This window comes from Tachyglossus aculeatus, chromosome 14 (assembly GCF_015852505.1).
Source record: "Tachyglossus aculeatus isolate mTacAcu1 chromosome 14, mTacAcu1.pri, whole genome shotgun sequence".
Classification (NCBI taxonomy): Eukaryota; Metazoa; Chordata; class Mammalia; order Monotremata; family Tachyglossidae; genus Tachyglossus; species Tachyglossus aculeatus.
This window is the reverse complement of record NC_052079.1, coordinates 34,534,096-34,558,928: the sequence shown is the minus strand read 5'-3', so window position 1 is coordinate 34,558,928 and position 24,833 is coordinate 34,534,096. Positions and strand designations below refer to the sequence as shown.

The 24,833-nt window shown below is 42.2% G+C and overlaps 1 protein-coding gene across 2 annotated transcripts in view; it reads left to right on the top strand.

The window, feature by feature from the left end:
• KITLG (KIT ligand) overlaps positions 1-24,833 on the top strand; it is an 80,182-nt gene that overhangs the window by 31,934 nt on the left and 23,415 nt on the right. For both annotated transcript variants that reach the window (XM_038756391.1, XM_038756392.1), the window contains exons 2-3: positions 1,562-1,675; positions 22,849-22,911. In XM_038756391.1, coding sequence (XP_038612319.1) covers positions 1,562-1,675; positions 22,849-22,911 — 177 coding nt within the window. The remainder of the gene's footprint in view (positions 1-1,561; positions 1,676-22,848; positions 22,912-24,833) is intronic.

Sequence of the window (24,833 nt, the reverse complement as noted above, 5' to 3'; positions counted from 1 at the left end):
GGTAGATACATTCCCTGTCCACAGTGAGCTTACAGTCTAGAGCTCATTAGACTGTGAGCTAGTTGTGTGCAGGGATTGTCTCTATTGCTGTATTGTACTTCCCCAAGTGCTTAGTACAATGCTCTGCACACAGTAAGTGCTCAAAAAATATGACTGAATGAATGGAGGTGGAGACACACATTAATATAAATGAATAATTTATAATATATATAGATATGTACATAAATTCTGTAGGATTAAGGGTGAGTGAATATTAGATACTCAATGTTCACAGATCTAAATGCATAAATGACTCAGAAAGGAGCGGGAGCTGGGGAAAAGAGGGCTTAATAAAGGAAGGCATCCTGGAGGAGACGTGCCCTTAGTAAAGCTTTGAAGGTGGGCTGATCAGATGTAGAGTAGAAAGTTTACCCGTACTCATGTCTCATTTTTCCTTAATTGATATTATCTGCCTATATCAATCAGACCTTCAGCTCTGATCTAGCATAACATTTAAGGATGAAGTTTTAAAAAAAGTGTAAAAAGGAAAGAAACTAGCATCTATTGCATCCGTTTAATGTATTGCCATGCATTCATTTAGTTGGTTTACTGCATCCATTACAAATTTCTGGATATATTTACAAACTTTATATTACACAAATTGCATTACAAATGAGTTTGGTACAATTTAGCAGAAAAGTGGCCTTTGAGATCCTCTATGTTAATGTTTGTTTCTGTGACTTTTTAAACATAGCAATCCATCCTCCTCCAGGCCATGTTTTGCCCCATATCTAAAAGTGCATTTTCGCAGCATGGAATATTGGATAGACCTTGGGCCTGGGAGTAGGAAGGTCATGGGTTCTAATCCTGGCTCTGCCACTTGTCTGCTGTGTGACCTTGGGCAAGTCACTTCTCTGGGTCTCAGTTAACCTCATGTGTAAAATGCGGATCAAGATTGTGAGCCCCACATGGGACAGGGACTGTATCCAACCTAATTTGCTTGTATCCACCCAGTGCTTAGTATAGTGCCTTGCACATAGTAAGCACTTAACAGAAAACATAATTCTTCTTTTTTCTTTTCTTCTTCGGCTCAGCTTAGTACTGTTTTTCCTATAAGCCTGAAACATGGCCTATTTGCCAGATACTTCTCAAAGTGTGTGGAAACAACTTGAATGTCAGGCCTCTAGGGCATGCATTTTTCTTATTCCCTGGGGTTTTAGAAAATACCTTTAAAGGGCAAATTCACTGCAGGTTGGTACAGGATCAGTCATTGTCATAGGTGACGTTTACCATTGGGAGATTGGCGAAGATAGCCAAGGAGACAAGTTAACAATAGTGTGATTGTCATGGGTATTTTAGACTCCAAATTTCAGCTCAATTTTTAACTGAGGATAGTTTGTTCTAGTTTTGTTTTGTATTGTGCCTACAGTGGAGCAATCAACTGAAAAGTGTGTGGTTTGGCAAGGGGATAGGTGGGGGCATTTTTTTTTTTTTTGGTAGCAGTAGCATTTCTACCCCAAAGCAAGTTAAGACTCTACACTGCCACTTTACAACTGATCAATTTTTTTCTGTTTTTATTTAGACTTGGATTATCACTTGCATTTATCTTCAACTACTCCTATTTATTCCTCTCATCAGAGCTCAAAAGAACTGCGGGAATCCTGTGACGGATGACGTGAAGGACATTACAAAATTGGTAAGAAAATGAGGGCTGAAAAAAACCTTCCTTAAAATGATGATCCAGCCAAAGGGAGCAAAGACAATAATGTAGATCATTGGCAAACTGAAGATACTCGACTCAAATCAGTTCATATCACTCAGGACTAACTTGGTGTGCTTTTAACTTCTTGATTTCAGGAGTGGCCTTTGTCTTTCGTGGCTCCATTTGCAATGGCTCACAGGTGACCCAATTAGAGCGAGGGACCATTAGGAAGGAGCATCTAAAACCATTCCCTCACCTCATGACACATTACTCAGTTCTCCTGCTCAACCTGAATTCATTTTGGAGTTTTTGTGTGAAACCGAATGATCAGGAGGGAGGTCAGGGCCAAGACTAAAACAGAGCTGATAAGTGGTTGGTATGATAATAATGGTAATTGTTATGTCAGAGACTGCACGAAGTGCTCGGGGAGATCCAAGATAGCTGGGTTGGACATAGTCCTTGTCCCATATAGGGCTCACAGTCTTAATCTCCGTTTTACAGCTGAGGTACCTGAGGCACAGAGAAGTTAAGTGGATTGCCCAAGGTCACACAGCAGACAACTAGTGGAGCTGGAATTAGAACCCAAGTTCTTCTGAATGAATGGCTGTAGTAGGCTTGGGGCACCACTCCTGCTTGCTTCTGCCCCTGCCCCAGAGAAAGGGAGGGCTGAGGCCATGTTTGCCAGGGTGGTGGGTTGTGAGGTTGTGGGGGGAGTCCAGTTTCCAATCCCCTTATGCCCACCAACTAGGGTGCTGCTGACTCACTCCTCACTTCCTGCTACAGGAAGTCCTGCTGTCACACAAGAGATGTGTTCTCACAAAATCTCTTGTGTGTGAAAACTTGCGCTGTTATATTTGTGCCACGTTCAAAGCGGAAAATATGCCCAAAACCGTTTCTTCCAACATCATATCCAAAGAGACGGGCTTTGCCAGATCCCTCCATAGGAGCTCTGTGCAAACTGTTTAATGAAAACACATGCTATGGTAGAGCTGAGTGTTCTGCTGAGTGGAACAAAAGTCTGGCTTGGGGTGTATGGTGGAGGTGTCCGTGGTTCCCGGTGTGCATGGTTCATCTGTGTAAACCACGGGAGAGTTGGTGGGGTTTGGTAGTGAAGTTGTATAACTAAAAATCCTGTTTATAATTGCTGCTTTTCTGGGCAGGGGCAGAAATTTCGGGACTCTAATTTTCTCTCCTTTCTCTGAAATCCAAAACACCACACTTTAGCCTAAGGAACTCAGAGACTTTACTTCATGGCCAGTAACAGCCCAGGTTGACACAGGACCTTTTTAATGGCGGTCGGTGGTTTGAGTCATTTTCCTTAGCGTTTACTGTGTGCTCAGTGGACGGGACTAAGCGTTTGGGAGGGTACAAGAAAACAGAGTTGGTAGGCATGTTCCCTACCCACAGTGAGCTTATGGACTAGAGGGGCAGTCAGACATTAACGTAAATAAATGACGGATAGTCATTCATTGAATCATATTTATTGAGCAGTTACTCTGTGTACTAAGCACTTGGGAAGTACAAATTGGCAACATATAGAGAGGGTCCCTACCCAACAATGGGCTCACAGTCTAGAAATGGGCATGAGTGCTTTGGGGCTGATGGAAGGATGAATAAAGGGTGCAAATTCAAGTGAAAGGGTAGCGCAGAATGGAGTGGGAGAACATGGCTATTCAGGATGAGACTGCAGACTGGATAGGGAGTCAGACCCTTTCTCTAGAACAAAACTGCTAGTTTAAGAAAAATGACCTTAGGGCTTCTTACTCTATAGAAACCCCATCTGGTGAGGCCCTCTTCTTCCCATTGTTTGGTAAAGAGGTAGGTTGGCCCAAGAGGAGGATAATAATAATAATAATACTAATAATGATAATAATAATAATAATAATGGTATTAAGTGCTTACTATGTGCAAAGCACTGTTCTAAGTGCTGGGGAGGTTACAAGGTGATCAGGTTGTTCCACGGGGGGGAAATCACAGTCTTAATCCCCATTTTACAGATGAGGGAACTGAGGCACAGAGAAGCTAAGTGACTTGTCCAAAGTCACACAGCCTGTAAGTGGTGGAACTGGGATATGAACCCATGACCTCTGACTCCAAAGCCCGGGCTCTTTTCCACTGAGCCATGCTGCGTAAGCCCCTTCAGCTAATAATAATGACAATAATAATAGTAATGGTGATATTTGTTATGCATTTACTATGTGCCAGGCACTGTGCTAAGCACTGGGATCAGTAGAAGCAAATCTGGTTGAATACAGTCCCTGTCCTACATGGGGCTCACAGTCTTAATCCTCATTTGACAGATGAGGTAACTGAGGCACAGTGAAGTGACTAGACCAAGATCACACGGCAGACAAGTGGCAGAGCCGGGATCAGAACCCGTGTCCTTCCGACTTCCGTGCCTGTGCTCTATCCACTATGCCATGCTGCTTCTCTGCTTTTGATCTCTCAGTATCAAAACCTGCTTTTATTCTTCCCTGGCTAGTGAGAAAGGGTCATGCTTAGGAAGAGGAGGGGTCCTGGTGGTTGAGGTGGGTGGGAAGAAAGAAGGAGTTTAAAGGTGGAAGTTCTCCCTGAAATCTCTCTCCCCTTCCTTTCACATCAACATACAATGGGATTGACTCAAAGGGGAGGCACTGTTCCTCCTCTTCTCTTCATCCCCCCATTCCACTCTTCAGTCGTCCCCATCCTGAGATCCCAGCCTCCCCTTGCTTCTTTCTCCTCCCAGCCCTAATATGTGATGATGGGGCCCCTAAAGGTCGGGACATCTCTGGGCCTGCACTTCTTAGCCAAGCTAGCCTCCAGATATATCCGCAACTGTGCAGGATAGCAGTAGAAGGGAAGAGCAACAAGGCAAGCCAAGATTACTACTTCCATTCCCTTTCTTCCCCTCTGCTACCCTTTGTGATAGTAGGGGTCCAGAGGTCCATTTCTCAGGAGATAAAGATACCTCAAAAATATGGAGTGCAAAGGGCAGCTGCGTCAATTGACCCTAACCTAGGGATGGACATGATTATTATTAATAATGATGATAATAATCAGTGTATTTAAGGGCTTAACTGTGTGCCAAGCAGCATGGCTTAGTGGAAACAGCACGGGCTTTGGAGTCGGAGGTCATGGGTTCAAATTCCGGCTCCGCCAACTGTGTGACTTTGGGCAAGTCACTTAACTTCTCTGGGCCTCAGTTCCCTCATCTGTAAAATGGGGATTAAGACTGTGAGCCCTACATGGGACAACCTGATCACCTTGTAACCTCCCCAGCACTTAGTACAGTGATTTCATTCATTCTATCGTATTTATTGAGCGCTTACTGTGTGCAGAGCACTGTACTAAGAGCTTGGGAAGTACAAGTTAGTTTTGCACATAGTAAGCGCTTAATAAACGCCATTATTATTATTATTACTCGGCAATGGGGTAGGTACAAGCTACAGTCGCACCTGGGGTTTCCAGTTTAAGTCTTGAATCCCTATTTTCAGATGGAGAAACTGCAGCCCAGAGAAGTTAAGTCCCTTGTCCAAGGTCACACAGAGCTGGAATTAGAACCCAGGTTTTCACACTCTCAAGCCAGTGCTCTTTCTACTAGGCCAGGCTGCATCCCCTTGTCAGAGTCTTTGTGAAAAAGGAGTAATGAGAAGAGGAAACTGTAGATGGATTGTCTGGTCGGAAGCGTTAAATCAGAAGAAGAAATGGTCAGTGCTCCACTTGTCAGGGGCCTGTGGCCCAGTGTCTAATTTCCACTCCCAACAGAACTGTCTCCAGACTATGGGGAAGGGAAGAGAAACTACTCTAATTCTTGTTCAAGACCTAGCTTTGTTCTTACTCAGCTGGAGTGAAGCTGAGTATGCATGGGAGATAAGCTCCTTTAATGATTACCCCCGGAAGTTTGATTGGGGTTTGCCTGTTCCCTTTCTATGTCATTTTGCACCTTAGAGGTTCCTGCTCTGGAGATGAAAGCCAAGGAGGTGGGTTCGAAGTTCAACTATGCTCTATTCCAATTATTGTGTTTGCTTTGTTCCAAGTATTAGGTGTGGATTGTTGAAATAAAGACCTAATTTACAACCCAAATGGACCCCAATTGACTCTGTCTGAGAGATAGAGGCAGTTCTCTTCCTGCTTTGGGACTCTTGGAGTCCAATACTGCATTCATGCCCACGTGCTGTTTCTTCCAGCACTGCAGTGGGCTGTAGCCAAACAGGCTTGTATGTTGGGCCAACGTTCCCTAAACCTACTAGCTAAAATGCACAGTGAAAACACACATCCTGACAGAATCTCCTGATCTGTTTTAAAATTTGTGAAATTCATTCCCTTGGCAACTTATCTTAGTGTTCCTCATCCTACGAAGATGGAGTTGCAAAGCCAGGAGGAAGAAAAATCTATCCAAATCAGGCAGGCAGGGAATGTGTCCGCTAACTCTGTTGTACTCTACTCTCCCAAGTGCTTAGTACAGTACCCTGCACATAGGAAGCACTCAATAAATATCATTGATTTATTGGTAGCCCTCTATTTACATTTCAGGGATAGCCCACGTTACAGCTGGGTACCCTACTTGAAATGTGGATTGTTTTATCGTGGGGAATGTTTTTCCATAGTCATACATGAAATTAGGATGTGTTGCAGAACCAGTTCTGATATGACAGCTAAGTACTACAAGTAAAAAATGACCTGTAAAGCCCTCTTTATCCTTCACCCCGTCCTTCTCTCATTCTCCTTCTCTGATCCTGGGAGATTTTCTTCCCATACCCTGAACTCAGGCCCTGCCACCCACCCACTCATCTTGTTCTTATTCACCAATATTTATTTTTTAACTTTTTCATCGTAGAGCCATCTCCAGCTGTAGCTGGGGTGCCTACTGGTGCCCTCTGCCTTTTTTTAAAATGGTATTTAAGTGCTTATTATGTGCCAGGCATTGTACTAAGCAGTGGGGTAGATACAAGCTAACTAGGTTGGACCCAATCCCTGTCCCACATAGGGCCCACAATGTTAATCCTCATTTTACAAATCAGGTAATTGAGGCCCAAAGAAATGAGTGACTCACCCAAGAGCTTTAATTCTATTTGTTCTGATGATTTTGACACCTGCCTACACATTTTGTTTTGTTGTCTGTCTCCCCCTTCTAGACTGTGAGCCCGTTGTTGGGTAGGGACCATCTCTATATGTTACCGACTTGTACTTCCCAAGCTCTTAGTACAGTGCTCTGTACACAGTAAGCACTCAATAAATACGATTGAATGAATTAAATCCACAACAAGCAGCCTCTCCCTGAAAACTGTGGAAACGGGCACAGGGATAGCCCGGGGCAGGAATGTGGGGTTAGAGAGATAGTAGCATCTTCCCCAACCTAATTGCTGCCTCCATGCCTGTGGATTTGGCTGGTGAGGAGGGAGATGTAGTGTGACAATCTGAGAAGGGCTGGGGAATAGTGGCAGTGCTGTACTGATGCTCAAAATAAAAACAAAGGACAAGAGGCTGGAGTGACATCTAAGTTTGGGTGCAGTATTGGGAGCACAAAAGTTGTCAGAAATAGGAATTTACATAACAGGCAGGATTGGACTACACAGTGCCAGGGCCAGCTCTTCCTAATGTACTTGGGAGAGTACATTTCAGTTAGTAGACAAGCAGCATGGAATGGTGGAAAAAAACATCTGCCTGGAAGTCAGAGGATCCGAATCCCAGATCTATCACTTTCCTGCTGTGTGATCTTGGGCAAGTTATATAGCTTCTCTGTGCCATGGTTTCCTTGACTGTAAAATGGGGAATTGATACCTGTCCTCTTCTCCCCTTCTCCCTCCCCACCGTACTTAGACTATGGACCAAATGTGGGACAGGGTCTGTGTCTAATATGAATAACAGTGTATACCCCAGTGCATAGAATGGCGTTTGACACATAGTAAGCACTTACCAATTATAGTAGTCATGAGTCTTCTAAACTGTGAACCCACTTTCTAGACTGTGAGCCCACTTTCTAGACTGTGAGCTCACTGTTGGGTAGGGACCGTCTCTATATGTTGCCGACTTGTACTTCCCAAGTGCTTAGTACAGTGCTCTGCACACAGTAAGGGCTCAATAAATATGATTGAATGAATGAATGATAATAATGATGATAATAATAATGATGATTTCTGCCTAGAGGCAGATCAACTAATAGTGCAGTTTGTATCACCAGGCTGCTTATATTTTGGGGGTAGTCTTAATCTGGGGCTGCCTGTGTATCAATCAGTCAATGGTATGTTTTGAATGTTTCCTCTATGCACAGCAATATACTGAGCACTCAGTGGTTATGACTAAAGATCGAGTCTCTATTGCTAAAGAAAAGTGGAAGATTGGGACAAATATCTGGATAATTTGAATACCTGTCCTGGATAATATAGATGATGTTTGTTATATTGTACTCTTCCAAGCGCATAGTATGGTGCTTTGCACACAGTATGCGCTCACTAAATACGATTGAACAAATGAAAGTTAGAGGTTTAGTTCTGAGCATCTGAATAATTGCATCAGTTCCTACTTGACTTTGATGATAAACCTATTGTTGCGATTTTGAAACAGTTACCATTCAGCCTTTCAGATGCCGGTTATGATACCGAGATGAGCAATGGGGTGAAAGATTCTTCCCCAACCTCACCCCCCTATGAGGCTAATTAGGTTCTGGAAGTTTCCTGGGGCTTCAGGCTTGCTTTGGTTCCCTAGAGGAGTCCAGGACAACAGAGTTGATCCTCTCAATCAGTGGTACTTACTGAGCATTTGCTGTGTGTGCAGAGCACTGTACTACATGATTGGGAGAGTACAGTGAACAGAGTTAGATATATTCCCTACCCACAGTGAGCTTACAATCCTAGAGCTGGCCTCATCCCCAGGAACCCATGGCAGGGCTTCCCTCAATGTAAACTTGATAACCAACATCTGTTTATTCAATCCTATTTACTGAGTGCAGAACGGCACTGCATTAAGCTCTAAGAGTACAAACAATACAGACAGACTGTATTCGGTGTCAGCCACAAAGTTTGCCTTGAAATCATAAACAGTCTGGTACAACTCCATGAATTCAAAGCCCGAGGATCTGGAGATAGAGTCACTGAATGAACTGGATTTGCAAGACCTAATTCGTCGACTGAAGAGGAACAGGATTAGAGAAAATAGCTGCTTTGAATTAAGCATTATTTTGAACAAATCAGTCTAAACAACTCGTTAAAAAAGGAAATGCATTTGCCAAATTAGTACAGATATTTTCTTGTGATTGTGGGAAGACAAGAAAACAGTCTTTGTTTGGGGGGGGGGAAATATCCTTTTACCAAGACAGTTAATTTCCATGGTCCATTATTTCTCTTCAGCTTGCCAATAGTGCCTTGGTGACTGCTCTGCTTTTTCATAATAGCGAGACAACCTGTAGCAGAGGCCCTGGAGCTTAAATCTCTTTGGGTTTGGGTTTATTCACATATCAGTAAAAACATGATTTATTTCCCTAACATCTAACTTTTCTGAGTTTCTTGAACACTACGTGCTTCCCCAAAGTCCCCATGGCTCTAATTTGAAATCATTCTGGTATGTTTACTCGGCATAATAGTTCATCTATTTACAGAACATTTTGCTTTGTTTCCAAAAATGTTGCAAGACTTGTTTTAAATGGCAAACTGAGACTTACCTAAATAAAGGGCGAGATATTTTGGTAGAAGATAAATCAAACTTTATCCACTTTTACATGTAATAAAGAGGTGATGAAATTTTACATCCTCTTAAAATCATATTTTATAAAATCTCTTAAACTCTAATGTGAACACCCCATTCAAATTGCTCTAACTTGCATGGGCATTTCTGTCGTTTCTTTTTCCTCACCATATCATAAAAGAACAGTGACCCCAATTCATGCCTTTTGTGATTCCCTTGGATGTAAATAAGTGCTTTATGGGCAACGAACATATCTATAAACTCTACTGTATTGTACTCTCCCAAGTGCTTACTATAGTTCTGTGCACACAATAAGCACACAGTAACTATCACTGACTTATTGATCTGTATCCTTTCTGGAAAATGTTAATTGAAAATAGTTTTCCAGTTATATGTGGTCTTGGCACTTTTATATTTAAAAAGTTACTTTTTTTCCCTTATCCTTTAGATGATAATAATAATAACAATTATGGTACTTGTTAAGGTCTTGCTTTGTGCTAATCACTGTTCTAAGCACTGGGGTAAATCAGGCTGTCCCATGCGGGGCTCACATTTTTTAATCCCTATTTTATAGATGAGGTAACAGGCACAGAGAAGTTAAGTGGCTTGTTTAAGGTCACACAGCAGACAAGAGAGGAGCCAGGATTAGAACCCACATCCTCTGACTCCCAAGCCCTTGCTCTTTCCACTAAGCCATGTAGATATGTCACTGTTTTCATTTCCATCAGGTAAATGGGGAACTAGTTAAATTTGATAATGGTAAATGATTAAGTGAGTGCCTTTTAGGACTTTGGCTCATCTGTTGTCATTAGGCTTGATTATAACTCAAGAATTTCCCCAACCTTTTATTAATATTTAGATAGTGCCAGGCTCCATACTTTAAGATAAATGCAAATAACGTCACTGGAATTTAACGTAGCAATGAACCCAGATACATTGTCCCTTCTAAACTTTCTTGCTGTGCATTTGAGTGGCGTGGTGGAAAGAGCACATAAATGGCTGAGAGACAGGAGACCTGGGTTCTAATCCAGGCTCTATCATTTGCCTTCTTTGTTAACTTGGGCAAGTCACTTAAGTTCTTTTTGCCTCAGTTTCCTGGGGATTTAAATGCTTGTTCTCCCTTCCATGTAGACTGAGCCCCATATGGGACAGGGACTGCATCTGACTTGATTATTTTCTATCTACCACAGTACTTAGTTCAGTGCTTGGCACATAGAAAGAGCTGAATAAATACCACAATTTTTAACTGATTCAGAGTGGAAGTTTCTTATTCAAAATTTTGTATTTTCTGATTCAATATTGCTTCATATACATAAAATTAAGGCACTTCCATTGGGACTTTAGATTTCCCACAATACATGTGGTTAAGAATGTTCTTTTCTTCTAAATATTTGGTCAGTTAAAGTATGTCACCACCTTGAAAATCAGGCTACCCCAGAAACTCGTTGTGCAACAAGTATATTTCCCGTTTCTAAAGTGTCCGTATTTTCTGGAATCCAATGTGGTTTTGGCATCGGGCCTTCCAGGGTGTTACATAGAAAGGGGGCTGGGAGGCTGATGATGAGATCAAAGAGGGAGAGAGACATCAGACCCACATAGACACACTAAATAAGATAATTTTATTTTCCAAAAAACACTAAAACACTCCTTGAATGAATTAAATGGGTTAGGATCCTAGCTTACTATTGTGGTTCAAGAAATGTTAGGTACTTATTAATCACTCATTTATTGAGTGCTTCCTGTGAAGAGCACAGTAATAAGTGGTTGAGAGAGTGCAATATAATAGCTGGTAGAAACGTTAGAGAGAAATAATCAAATTGTATCATTAACAACTTGATTTTTTTTAAATCGATGTTGTAGTAGTAGAAATATTTATTAAGCATTTGTTGTGCCCAGAGCACTATATTGAAACAATACCTAGGTGGGAATATTTACTGAGTAAACAGAGGTAGTTGGTTTACTCCCCTTCAAAGCAGAGCAGAGAAGTATTGCTCCTTTCACTTAAGCCCTATGGCATTCCACATTTTTGTGGGATCTCACCACCCTGTGAAAAAGCAATGCAAACTAAGTGCATTCATTCATTCATTCATTCAATTGTATTTATTGAGCGCTTACTGTGTGCAGAGCACTGTACTAAGCACTTGGAAAGTACAAATCAGCAACATATAGAGACGGTCCCTACCCAACAACGGGCTCACAGTCTAGAAGGGGGAGACAGACAACAAAACAAATCAAGTAGATAGGTGTCAATACCATCATAATAATATAATAATAATAATAGTAACATTTATAATATTTATTATTATTATTATAATTTATAATAATATAATTATAATTATTATTATTGTAGCTATATACACATCATTAATAAAATATAGTAAATACATACAAATAAAATGAATAGAGCAATAAATATGTGCAAATATATACAAGTGCTGTGGGGAAGGGAAGGGGGTAGGGCAATGGGGAGGGGAGGAGGAGGAGGGGAAAAAGGGGGGCTCAATCTGGGAAGGCTTCCTGAAGGAAATGAGCTCTCGTAGGGCTTTGAAGGAAAGTGCATAGAAAGTGAAACCAATCTCCAATAGGTTCAAACAGAATTGTAGACAAACCAGCCTTTCAGTAGAGTGTGAGACCCTTGTGGGACAGGAACTGTGTCCAACCTGATTAACTGGTATCTACCCCAGAGCTTAGAACAGTGCTTGGCACATAGTAAGCGCTTAATAAGTACCATAATTATTATTATTATTACAGTTATTACCCTTTTGCTTGAGGCCAAATGGATTGCCTTGCATGATGGCTGAGGAACAGAAAGAGTAATAGTATTGAGCACCTACTATGTGTAAGATACCATGCTAAACTCCGGAAAGGAGTTTGTGGAGGAAATGGAGACACCATCCTTGGCTCCCAAGGAGCTCACGACCTAAGAATAAGGAGGGGAGCAGGCTCTTCAAACAAGCTCCTTCAGCCATCACCAAGGGTGGGCCGGGGAAGATTTGGGCCCGCTAGCTTTCAGATCCCAAATCTAAACCTGTCCAAGCCTCTTCGGTTCATGGCTAAAATGTACTTGCAAATGTTAACTCTAACAAATCATCTGAAGCTCATGCTAAATTTACCCCAAAGCCCTCAAGTTAGAGCTGAAACTTTTCAACGTCCAACTGCTCCCGGGGTGGCAGATCCCTCAGTACGAATCTCAGGGAAAAAGTGCAGGGAGTGAGGAATAATTGAGCTCAGGTGAGTGCCAACTGCCATCTTAAGTTTAAAGATTACTCAGAACATTCCCTTAAAGTTTCCTTTTTATGTTTTGGAAGTAAATTGAGATAAGATAAAATAATTGAATAGGCTATGTTGAGAGCATGGCCCAGTTGGTTTCAGTCCATTTTAATGAGGATTATTTTAATATTCTTAAAAGAAACTTTCACTATGACACACTTGTTGGTTCAAAGGAAAGCAGCATTGCCCAATGGATAGAGCATTCTATCCATATAAAATAAATATTCTATTTATTTTATTTTGTTAGTATGTTTGGTTTTGTTCTCTGTCTCCCCCTTTTAGACTGTGAGCCCACTGTTGGGTAGGGACTGTCTCTATATGTTGCCAATTTGTACTTCCCAAGCACTTAGTACAGTGCTCTGCACATAGTAAGCGCTCAATAAATACGATTGATGATGATGATGATGATGATAGAGCACAGACCTGGAACTCAGAAGAACCTGGGTCCTAATCCTGGCTTCACCCTTGTCTGCTGTGTGACCTTGGGTGAGCCACTTAACTTGTCTGTGCCTCGGTTACCTCATCTGTAAAATGGGGATTAAGATTGTGAGCCCCATGTGGGACACGGACTGTGTCCAACCTGATTAGCTTGTATCTACTCCAATGCCCTGTACAGCGCCTGGAACACAGCAAGTGCTTAACAAAAATCATGAAAAAGGGTTAGGCATCTATGAAATGATTGTAAATTACAGGCTAGGAATGCTCTAATCTAAATGAACATTCATTCATTCAATCGTATTTATTGAGCGCTTACTGTGTGCAAAGCACTATTCTAAGCGCTTGGGAAGTACAAATCAGCAACATACAGAGACGGTCCCTACACAACACTGGGCTCACAGTCTAGAAAGGGGTGACAGACAGCAAAACAAAACAAGTAGACAGGTGTCAATATCATCAAAATAAATAGAATTATAGCTATATAGACATCATTAATAAGATAGAGACATGTACAAATAAAATAGAGTAATATGTACAAATATATACAAGTGCTGTGGGGAGGGGAAGTAGGTAGGGCAGAGGGAGGGAGGAGGGTGATGGGGAGGGGAGGAGGAGGAGCGAAAAAAGGAAGACTCAGTCTAGGAAGGCCTCCTAGAGGAGGTGAGCTCTCGTAGGGCTTTGAAGGGAGGAAGAGAGCTAGTTCATTTTTTATGGAACACTTTTGTTAAATTTTGGGCATTCACTCGATCCAAGTAGGGTTTTCCCCAGTGGAACAGTACAGTGTTTGATACAAAGTATGTGCTTAATAAATACCACCATTATTATTATTCGTTGCAATCTTTGGCTCGCAGCTGGTGTCCAAACTGTCCTGGGACTTTGCAGTTTCTGGTTTCCAGCCAAATGTCTGGACCTCTGATTCCACTATGGAACCTGCTGGAGAGGGAAAAGAGAAGGGACCCAAATTCAGTACAGGACAGGGCAGATTGAGTGGGGGTGGGGTGAGGAGGGGTGGTGGAGGGAATTAATAATAATAATAATGGCATTTATTAAGTGCTTACTATGTACAAAGCACTGTTCTAAGTGCTGGGGAGGTTACAAGTTCATCAGGTTGTCCCACGGGGGGCTCAGTCTTAATCACCATTTTACAGATGAGGTAACTGAGGCACAGAAAAGTTAAGTGACTTGCTCAAAGTCACACAGCTGACAATTGCCTGAGCAGGGATTTGAACCCCTGATCTCTGACTCCAAAGCCCGTGCTCTTTCCACTGAGCCACGCTGCTTCCTAATTAAGTGAAATTGAGTGAATTGAGTAAAAGCAGCTTCAGGAGGTCCTTGGAGGGGTTGGAGAGGGAGCTGAAAAAGTCCAAAAGGGGTACAAGATGATCCGTGGTGGTCTGATAGCTCCAGGATCTTAGCACCCCCACAGTGTTTTAAAATGAATTAATCAATGGCATTTATCGAGTGCTTACTATGTGCCGAGCACCATACTACAAAATAATAAAAATAATAATGATGGTATTTATTAAGCACTTACTATGTGCTTACTTTCTGTTCTAAGCGCTGGGGTAGATACAAGGTAATCAGGTTTGTCCCACGTTGGGCTCACAGTCTTCACCCCCATTTTACAGATGAGGTCACTGAGGCACAGAGAAGTTAAGTGTCTTGCCCAGGGTCACACAGTGGATAAGTGGCAGAGCTGTGATTAGAACCCACGTCCTCTGACTCTCAAGTCAGACCCATGCCATTACAACAAAATAATAAAAATAATAATGATGGTATTTATTAAGCACTTACTATGTGTTTACTTTCTGTTCTAAGCGCTGGGGTAGATACAAGGTAATCAGGTTGTCCCACGTTGGGCTCACAGTCTTCACGCCCATTTTACAGATGAGGTCACTGAGGCACAGAAAAGCTAAGTGTCTTGCCCAGGGTCACACAGTGGACAAGTGGCAGAGCTGTGATTAGAACCCACGTCCTCTGACTCTCAAGTCTATACCCGTGCCATTACACCACTCTGCTTCTCTGAGGCTTGGGAAAGTACAAGACAATAGAATCAGCCGAGTTGTTCTCTGCCCATAACGAGTCCTGTCCATTAGCCCAATGAGCTCCTTCAGCCAGGGCTCAGAGTGGATCTGGGAGGATTTGGGCCTGCCAGCTTTCGAATCTCAAAGCCAAACCTTTCCAGAACTCCTTGATCCGTGGCTAAAATGTGCTTTTAGCGTTAACTTTGACAAACCATATGAAATCCAAGCTAAACTGACCTGAATGCCCTCAAGTTGGAACCTTTCCTTTGGAGAAGTGGAGAAATCCATTTGCTCTTTAGTTGTCACATTAGTATTAAATGCAAAGTGTGGGCAAAGCACCTTGTTCAGCTGTGGGAAAGAGCAATCCAATGCTTTAGACATGATCCCTGGCTCACTGTCAAGAATACAGGGGGACAAGGGAAGTGACAACGAACATATAAGAAAAAATAAAACAAACAAAAAAAATCAACATATGGGGAGGACAGGGACAAATGCAAAAATGATAACATAATAATAATAGAGCTCTGATAACTGAAACAGAGTTAAGGCAAGTTAACAATAATAATAACAATAATGGCATTTGTTAAGCACTTACTTTGTGCAAAGCACTGCTTTAAGCGCTGGAGGGGATACAAGGTGATCAGTTTGTCCCATGTGGTGCTCATAGTCTTAATCCCCATTTTCCAGATGAGGTAACTGAGGCACAGAGAAGTTAAGTGACTTGCCCACAGTCACACAGCTGACAAGTGGCGGAGCTGGGATTAGTACCCATGACCTCTGACTCCCAAGCCTGGGCTCTTTAATAATAATAATAATAATGTTGGCGTTTGTTAAGTGCTTAGTATGTGCAAAGCACTGGGGGGGCTACAAAGTGATCAGGTTGTCCCATGTGGGGCTCACAGTCTTAATCCCCATTTTACAGATGAGGTAACTGAGGCTCAGAGAAGTTAAGTGACTTGCCCAAGGTCACACAGCAGGCGTGGTGGAGCTGGGATTCGAACCCATGACCTCTGACTCCAAAGCCCGGGCTCTTTCCACTGGGCCACGCTGTTTCTATAGTGATTGCGGCATTAAGCGTTTAGTTGGTGTCAAGCACAGGCCTAAGTGCTGGAACAGATACAAGTTAAACAGGTCAGACACAGTCCCTGTCCCATCCAACTTGTACTTCCCAAGTGCTTAGTACAGTGCTCTGCACACAGTAAGTGCTCAATTAATACGATTGATTGATCTGGGGATCACAGTCTAGTGGTCTAGTGGCACATACTAAGTTGTTAACTAAGTGGCACTTAGTATGTGCCAAGCAATGTTTTAAGTGCTGGGGTAGATACAAGGTTATCGGATGGTCCCACGTGGGGCTCACAGTCTTAGTCCCCATTTTGCGGATGAGGTAGCTGAGGCACAGAGAGGTTAGGTGACTTGTCCAAAGTCACACCGCTGACAAATGGCGGAGCCGGGATTAGAAACCACGACCTATTTATTTTATTTTGTTAGTATGTTTGGTTTTGTTCTCTGTCTCCGCCTTTTAGACTGTGAGCCCACTGTTGGGTAGGGACTGTCTCTCTATGTTGCCAACTTGTACTTCCCAAGCGCTTAGTACGGTGCTCTGCACACAGTAAGCGCTCAATAAATGCGATTGATTGAGAGACTGAATCCCCATTTTACAGATGAGGCAATTGAGGCACAGGGAAGTTGACTTGCCCCCAAATAAAATGACACCCTCCAGAATTGTGGGGCTAGAAGAGTGTTATGGCCTTCTCGGGACTCAGAGTCTAAACAGTAACCGCCTCAGGTGGGGCCTCCCCAACATGCCACGTTGAGACTGCTACTGCTGCTTCTGTCTTTTTGACCAGGGATGGAGCAAGGCTGCTTGGATTCGAGGGTCACGGATGAAATAGAAAAGCATGAGTGTCCAGGGACCCGACTGGCCTCTCGAATGGGATGGGGACTGAGGAACTCGTTGCCTCTTTACAGTTCATTTTCTCTTGTGGTAGGATCAGTCTAGTAATAATAACAACAATTGTGGTATTTGTTAAATAGTTCCTATGTGCCAAAGATTGTATTAACTCCTGGCGTAGAGACAAGTTAATCAGTTTGGACATGGTCCCTGAACTGCACAGATACAGACTTTGAGGTTTTGGGGGGTAGAACCACCAAAGTCTGTGTTACTAAATATTTTAAATTCTAGATTTCCCCATGTGACACAAAGGCATTCTGTTTCATTAAAAAAGGAAAGAACCTTCTATGACATTATTTAAAGCCAGAGTCTCAACACACTTATGTGTTCTCACTGCATACAGGAAACTGGGCACAGATTTCAACCGGATAGTTTTTCAAACCTCAATTGGTAAAGTTTTTGAGAAGTTATTTCAACTCCAAAGAAACTGATTGGGTACATCTTGTTATTATCTCAGTATGTGATTTTGAAACTATTTGTTGCTTAAAAGATTGGACTCTGACAAACCGGAATCGTTTTGGAATCAGGGCAACCACGCTTCTTTGCAAAGCTCGTATTCTGTGCCCAAAGGAGATTATCTGCTGAAGGTCAGTCCCTGATACTGACCATATTATTGTCCAGTTATTGCTATCTCTTCACCCTTTATACTACTGCTTGAAAACAGAGAAAGCACAGGAGAATAGAAATTTAACCTATAATTTTATATAGGTCTGATTTTCCTAAAACACATACAAATGTGGAGAGAGGGATGGATTCTTAAAATGTCCGGTATTAAGGAAAACTCCAGTTGAACGGCTCATCATGTCTGTGCCGAAACTGTTTCTTCTAATGTTCACTCATTCAATCGTAGTTATTGAGTGTTCACTGGGTGCAAAGCACTGTACTAAGCGCTTGGGAGAGTCAAATACAACAACAGACACATTCCTTGCCCAAATACGGTCAGGTTGTTAGGTGGACATTCCCTAAATCCCCAAAAAGCGTTCTAGTGAAAAAGATGCATGATATTGCAAAACAAAGTGCATCAGTTAAGCCTTTCAAACAAAGAGAAAAATGAAGTAACAGAGACAACACAAGTAAATAATCAGAATTCAAGCTGCACTTCCTTTGGCCAGAGAGGGACTTTTTTTCCAAATTTTAATAAACCTTTATGTTCATTATGCTCATTGTCACCATTTTTGGTGTTCCGTGAGAGGGTGAATTCACCAACTCTACTTCAGCACCTGTTTAGTGTTCCAGTCAGATACTGAATCAATTCAGTTTTGTCTTTGGTTTTTTGTTGCTTTAACTGCGCATGAAAGAATGCTAGATTGGCTCTGGGTTCCTGTAAAATAGCTTGTGTTCTTCCTGCAAGCTATTTCTTGTCATGTTCATTCATCTGGAATAGTTTTCAGTTTTTGTGGCCTGTTCTGAAAGGAATGTAATGTTGCCGGCCTGCCACGTATCTGATTCCAGGTAAACACCTGCAGAGAAGCTTGATTGGATATTAGGGTTGCTGCTATTTTCAGCAGAACATACTCTGAAGGACTGAAAACTTGCCTGGATCCCTTTTGTTAAACCTGGGGAGGAGGGACAGCATTCAGAAAACTCTGCAGAAAATGAATCTATCAATGAATCTATCAGAGATTCAGAAAACTCTGCAGAAAATGAATCTATCGGAGAAGCAGCGGGGCTCGGTGGAAAGAGCACGGGTTTGGGAGTCAGAGGACGTGGGGTCTAATCCCGGCTCCCCCGCATGTCTGCTGTGTGACCTTGGGCAAGTCGCTTAACTTCTCCGAGCCTCAGTTACCTCATCTGCCAAATGGGGTTTAAGACTGCGAGCCCCCCATGGGACAACCTGATCACCTTGTAACATCCCCAGCGCTTAGAGCGGTGCTTTGCACATAGTAAGCGCTTAATAAATGCCATCATTATTGTTATTATTAGTAGTAAGTGCTTAAAGTATGAAGAGCACTGTAAAGCACTTGAAAAATCAGTGTGGTTTAGTGGATAGAGCACGGGACTGGTAGTCTGAAGGACCTGGGTTCTAATCCTGGCTCCGCTGCATGTCTAATAATTGTGGTATTTAAGTGCTTACTATGTGCCAGGTGCTTTTCTAAGCACTGGGATAGATACAAGACAATGAGGTTGGGCACGGTCCCTGTCCCTCATTGGGCTTACAGTCTTAATCCTAATTTTACAGATGAGGGAACTGAGGCACAGAGAAGTGAAGTAATTTACATAAGGTCACACAGCAGATAAGTGGCAGAGCTGGGATTAGAACCCAGGTTCTTCTGAATCCCGGGCCTGTGCTCTATCCACTAGGCCATTCTGCTTCTCACACGGGCTTTGGAGTCAGAGGTCATGGGTTCAAATCCCGACTCCACCACACGTCTGCTGTGTAACCTTGGGCAAGTCACTTAACTTCTCTGAGCCTCAGTTACCTCATCTGTAAAATGGGGATTAAGACTGTGAGCCCCACGTGGGACAACCTGATCACCTTGTAATAATAATAATAATGATGGCATTTATTAAGCGCTTACTATGGGCAAAGCACTGTTCTAAGTGCTGGGGAGGATACAAGGTGATCAGGTTGTCCCAAGTGGGGCTCACAGTCTTAATCCCCATTTTACAGCTGAGGTAACTGAGGCACAGAGAAGTTAAGTGACTTGCCCAAAGTCACACAGCTGACAATTGGCGGAGCCGGGATTTGAACCCATGACCTCTGACTCTAAAGCCCGGGCTCTTTCCACTGAGACAAGCTGCTTGTATGCCCCCCAGCACTTAGAACAGTGCTTTGCACATAGTAAGCACTTAACAAATGCCATCATTATCATTATTCTATGTGTGACCTTGGGCAAGTCACTTAACTTCTCTGGGCCTCAGTTATCTGATCTGTAAAATGGGAATTGAGAGTGTGAGCCCCATGTGGGACAGGGACTGGGTCCAACCTGATTAACTTGTATCTACCCCTGCGCTTAGAACAGTGTGTGGCACATAGTAACCACTCAACAAGTACCATTATTATCATTAATTATTATCATCATCATCATCAATCGTATTTATTGAGCGCTTACTATGTGCAGAGCACTGTACTAAGCGCTTGGGAAGTACAAATTGGCAACATATCACTGTTTTAAGCACTCAGGAAAATACAATGGAGTCAAGTTGGTAATCAGTCATATTAACTGATCACTTATTGTGTGCAGAGGACTGTACTAAGCACTTGGAAGAGTACAATATAAAATTTGGTAGACACAAATCTTACCCACCAGAAGTTTACGGTCTAGAGTGAGAGACAAATGGTGATATAAATTACAGATAGAGGAAATGTAGTAGAGTATAAGGATATCAATCAATCAATGGCAAGTCTTGAGCGCTTACTGTTTGCAGAGCACTGTACTAAGCATTTGGGGAAGTACAATACAACAGATTTGGTAGACATGTTTCCTACCCATAAGGAGAAGTGAGAAAACTGGAAGGAAGCCTTAAAAATGGTGGTAGCCAAAGAATAATCCAGGTATCAGTAGTACTCAGACACCTCTTCAATCAACCAATCAATGGTATTTATTGGGCACTTACTATGTGCACAGCACTGTACTAAGTGCTTTGGAGAAAACAGTACAATAGAGGTGGTACCAACGAACCCCGTCCACTAGGAATTTACAGTCTAGTGACAGCTATTTATCCTAGATTTCCCGCAGTCTTGAAATAGAGAGAAACAGGTATGAGACTACCCCCTCAGTTCTATTATTTTGACAGACGGGCCTAGATTTTTGATCGAACTGAATATGGTACCAAAGAAAGGGGAAATAAAGCAAATGCATAGTATTTACCGTTTACATACATGGCTGTCTTTTCAAGTAAACACACACATGAATTCATTCATTCAATTGTATTTATTGAGCGCTTACTGTGTGCAAAGCACTGTACTAAGCGCTTGGGAAGTACAAGTTGGCGACATATAGAGAAGGTCCCTATCCAACAGTGGGCTCACAGTCAAGAAGTCTCACCATAAAGGAGAAAAAAGAGGTTTGAAAGACAGGGAGGGAAAAGGAGCTAAAGGTTTTCATAGCCAGGGAGACCAGTGTAAGCATAAAACCACTTTAATGCTGGATAATTGGAATAAGATCAAATGGGTGGAATAGTGAGTCAGTCTGGCATCACTTACTGAATGCCCACAGGCTATAATATATATAAACACTGGGCTCGTGAAGCTTACAGCATTTGTTCCTAGAACTAGCTCTTTATTTTCTCTCATTTTTCAATCAATCAATCGTTTATATCATGCACTTACTTTGTGCAGAGCACTGTACAAAGCATTTCGGAGAGTATGGAGACATTCCCTGCTCACAATGAGTTTACAGTCTAGAGTCTACAGTTAATTTTCTTTTGGTCTCTGATACGGAGGTTGTGACTACCAAAGACTTTTGCACTACTAAAATCACATCTCTTCCAAGAAGTCTTCCCTGGCTAACCCCTTATTTCTTTCTCCACCCTACTTATTCTCCCTTCTGGGTCACCTATGCATTCAGATCTGTATTGCTAAGCAATTTGATCCTTATCTCCCCACAGTGTAGATATTCGTATATTTTGCCATTTCTTCTCTCTCTAATTTATTTTGCTGTCTGTCTGTCTTTCCCTTTAGACTGTAAGCTCCTTGACGGTAGGAACAGTGTCTACCAACTCGAATGTATTCCATTTTAATGAAGAAGGAATGTGTCTGCCATAGATTTGTTGGAAATGATGTAGAGTTAATAAGGCATCAATTTAGGAAACCAAACAGCCTAACAAACCACTCCATGGAAAAGTGACTCTTCCTCCTGTAGTAGCATGGTTTCCTTATGAGGCTCAGTGAACAAAAAAACAAGAACTCCCAGAGAGAAAGAAGCAATTGTTGATATTCATTTTGCTGCTGAGACTTTTCCACACACCCAGACATTTGGGAAGAGGAAACTGTTCGTTCTCATTTCACATCACAGCACAATTCTCATGGAGTCAGTTGGGATCATGGTGCTGTTTAGATAGGGTTTGGTGTCACAACCATGGGAAAAGTGTAAGACCACTGTGCGCAGGGAATGTTTCTGCCATTATTGTTGCATTGTACTCTCCCAACTGCTTAGTACAGTGCTCTGCCCACAATGAGCACTCAATAAATGATTGATTGATTGAAGGGTTGGCCTGAATACTACTGATTCTGGACTCCTGAGTACTTATTCCGTACTCCTCAGAACTGGAGTCAAAGGATGAGTCCAAGTCAAACAAAACTAACTGCATTTTAAGTGCTGTGGTAGAAAAATTCGGGTAGGAAAAGAAAACACTTAAATCTATGAACCTTATGCTAACTTTTTTAAATGAAAATTTATGGTTACAAATAAATGATAACATCCAATCCTGGCAGCAACTGCTATGTGACCTATACCAGTTCTTTTTTCTACTTGGACTATGGAGACGGCCTCTGACTTGATTGTCTTGTATCTACCCCAGCACATAGTACAGTGGTTGGCCCATAGTAGATGCTTAATAATTACCACAACTATTATTTTTTCAATTATGAAGCAAAATATTATCCAGGACAAAAAACAAATCAAGTTCCTACCTACACCTTTTTCCATCTTGTCAATAGTCATTCTAAGTTAAAATTCTAAACCACATGTTCTTTAATATATTAGTCATTTTCTTGGAAGTAAAAATTCAGGAGTTGATACTGTGATACTTGGAAGGGAATTCTAGCAAGTTAATAATAACTTGGAAAAACGACACATTTCTCTATTTTCTAAACCTTCTATAAATCAAGATAAACAAAAAATTGCATTTTCCTAACAGTTTCTTTTTGTCTGTTCTAGGTTGGAAATCTTCCAAATGATTATATGATAGCCCTTAAATATGTCCCAAAGATGGATGGTCTGGTAGGTATACTCTACACTTAAAAGTCTTATTTAAAAAGCCACAAGAGGTGACATTTTAATGCTAACTCTTGGCATAGAAATGTCTCCTTTGTAAGATTTTGTGAGGTGTTTGGAAGCGGTGTCATTCTTATTAGACTCTAGTCCTTTGCCTCAGGGAACAGCTGAACTTGAATAATCAATCAGTTGTATTTACTGAGCACTTACTGTGCGCCGAGCACTATACTAAGCTCTTGGGAAAGTACAATATAGCAATAAAACAGATGTTTATTGAGCACTTACTGTGTGCAGAGCATTATACTAAGAGCTTGGGAGAGTACAATAAAGCAATAAAACGGACGCATTCCTTGCCCACATTGAGCTTACTGTCTTTTATGTCAGCACTGAAGACAGTGATGCTCTTTATGGACAGACATACATAAAATTCTAATGGGGCTGACTGGATGGAACTGGATGATAGTGTTATTGCAAGTGTAACCAGAGCCGTGTTTCATCACTGTTCTCTGCAACTGGTATGGAAACATGATCCAGTTCTGCAGGCTGTCACTTAGACTCTCACAGATGCGTTGCCCCAAAACTTTCAGATCAACTCTCAGGAAGCACAAGCTCCTCTAGACCATAAGCTCACTGTGGATAGGGAATGCGTCTGGTCATTGTTGTATTGTATTCTCCCAAGTGCTCAGTATAATGCTGTGCACATAGTGAGCACTTAATAAGTATGAATGAAAGAATGAATGGAACCGATGGGAGATGGTTCCCACCTGGCCAAGGTCACACAAAAATCATTCATTCATTCAATCGTATTTATTGAGCACTTACTGTGTGCAGACTACTGTACAAAGCGCTTGGGAGTACAAATCACCTGCCATACTCTCTGCCATAACTGATCTGGAAGCCTCTGAACTGCTATTCCACGTCAATCTCTGCTGGCATCGGTGACAGCAATCTCCAACCCTGTATCGTTGCCTGGGAACAGGATACAGGGAAGGGAGGTGACAGCAGGCATGCTTTGCTTCAGAATCTCTGTTTCCCATATGTCGCAGCAAGGAAAAGAGGAAAACACAGCTCTCTTCCTTTGTAGGAGTAGCTTGGCTGGCAAAACATTCCAGAGAGTATTCACTGGGTCTTCTGGTCCCTACTTCCCTTTGTGGCCACAGAACCTCACTTGCTAGAGGATTGGAGATGCAGATCAAATGTCAGAATCCCCGTAATCATTAGGGTGAAGCTGAGTTGGTAGAAGGGAGAGAATGAAGCAGCACGTCCTCGTGGAAAGAGCACACATCTGAGACTCAGGAGACCTGAGTTCTAATGCTGGCTCTGCCCCTTGTTTGCTATGAAACCTTGGCAAGTCACTTAACTTTTCTTTGCGCCTCAGTTCCCTCATCTGAAAAATGGGGATTAAGTCTGTGAGTCCCACGTGGGACTTGGACTGTGTCCAACCTGACTAGCTTGCATTTATTTTTTATTTTTATTTTTTGATGGTATTGTTAAGCACTTACTAAGGCCAGGAACTGTACCAAGGACTGGGATAGGTACAAACTATTCAGGTTGACACAGTCCATGTCCCATACTGGGTCTCAGGCTTAATCCCCATTTTACAGATGGGTAACTGAGGCACAAAGAAGTGAAGTGACTTGCCCAAGATCACGCAGCAGACAAGCGGTGGAGCCAGCGTTAGAACCCAGGTCCTTCTGATTCCCAGGCCGATACTCTAGCCTCTAGGACACATTACTTCTCTATCCCAGTGCTTATTATAGTGCTTGGCTTATATTAAACTCAGAACAAATACCATTTTTTTAAAAAGGGTGGTTTGTGGGGGAAGCGAGTGAAAAAGGAAGAGGGCAAAATCACCTGGAGTAAGGACTGAGAAAAAGGAGAATGGAAGTGAAAGGAGGTCAGAGAAGGAAAGAACAGGATGAAGGAAG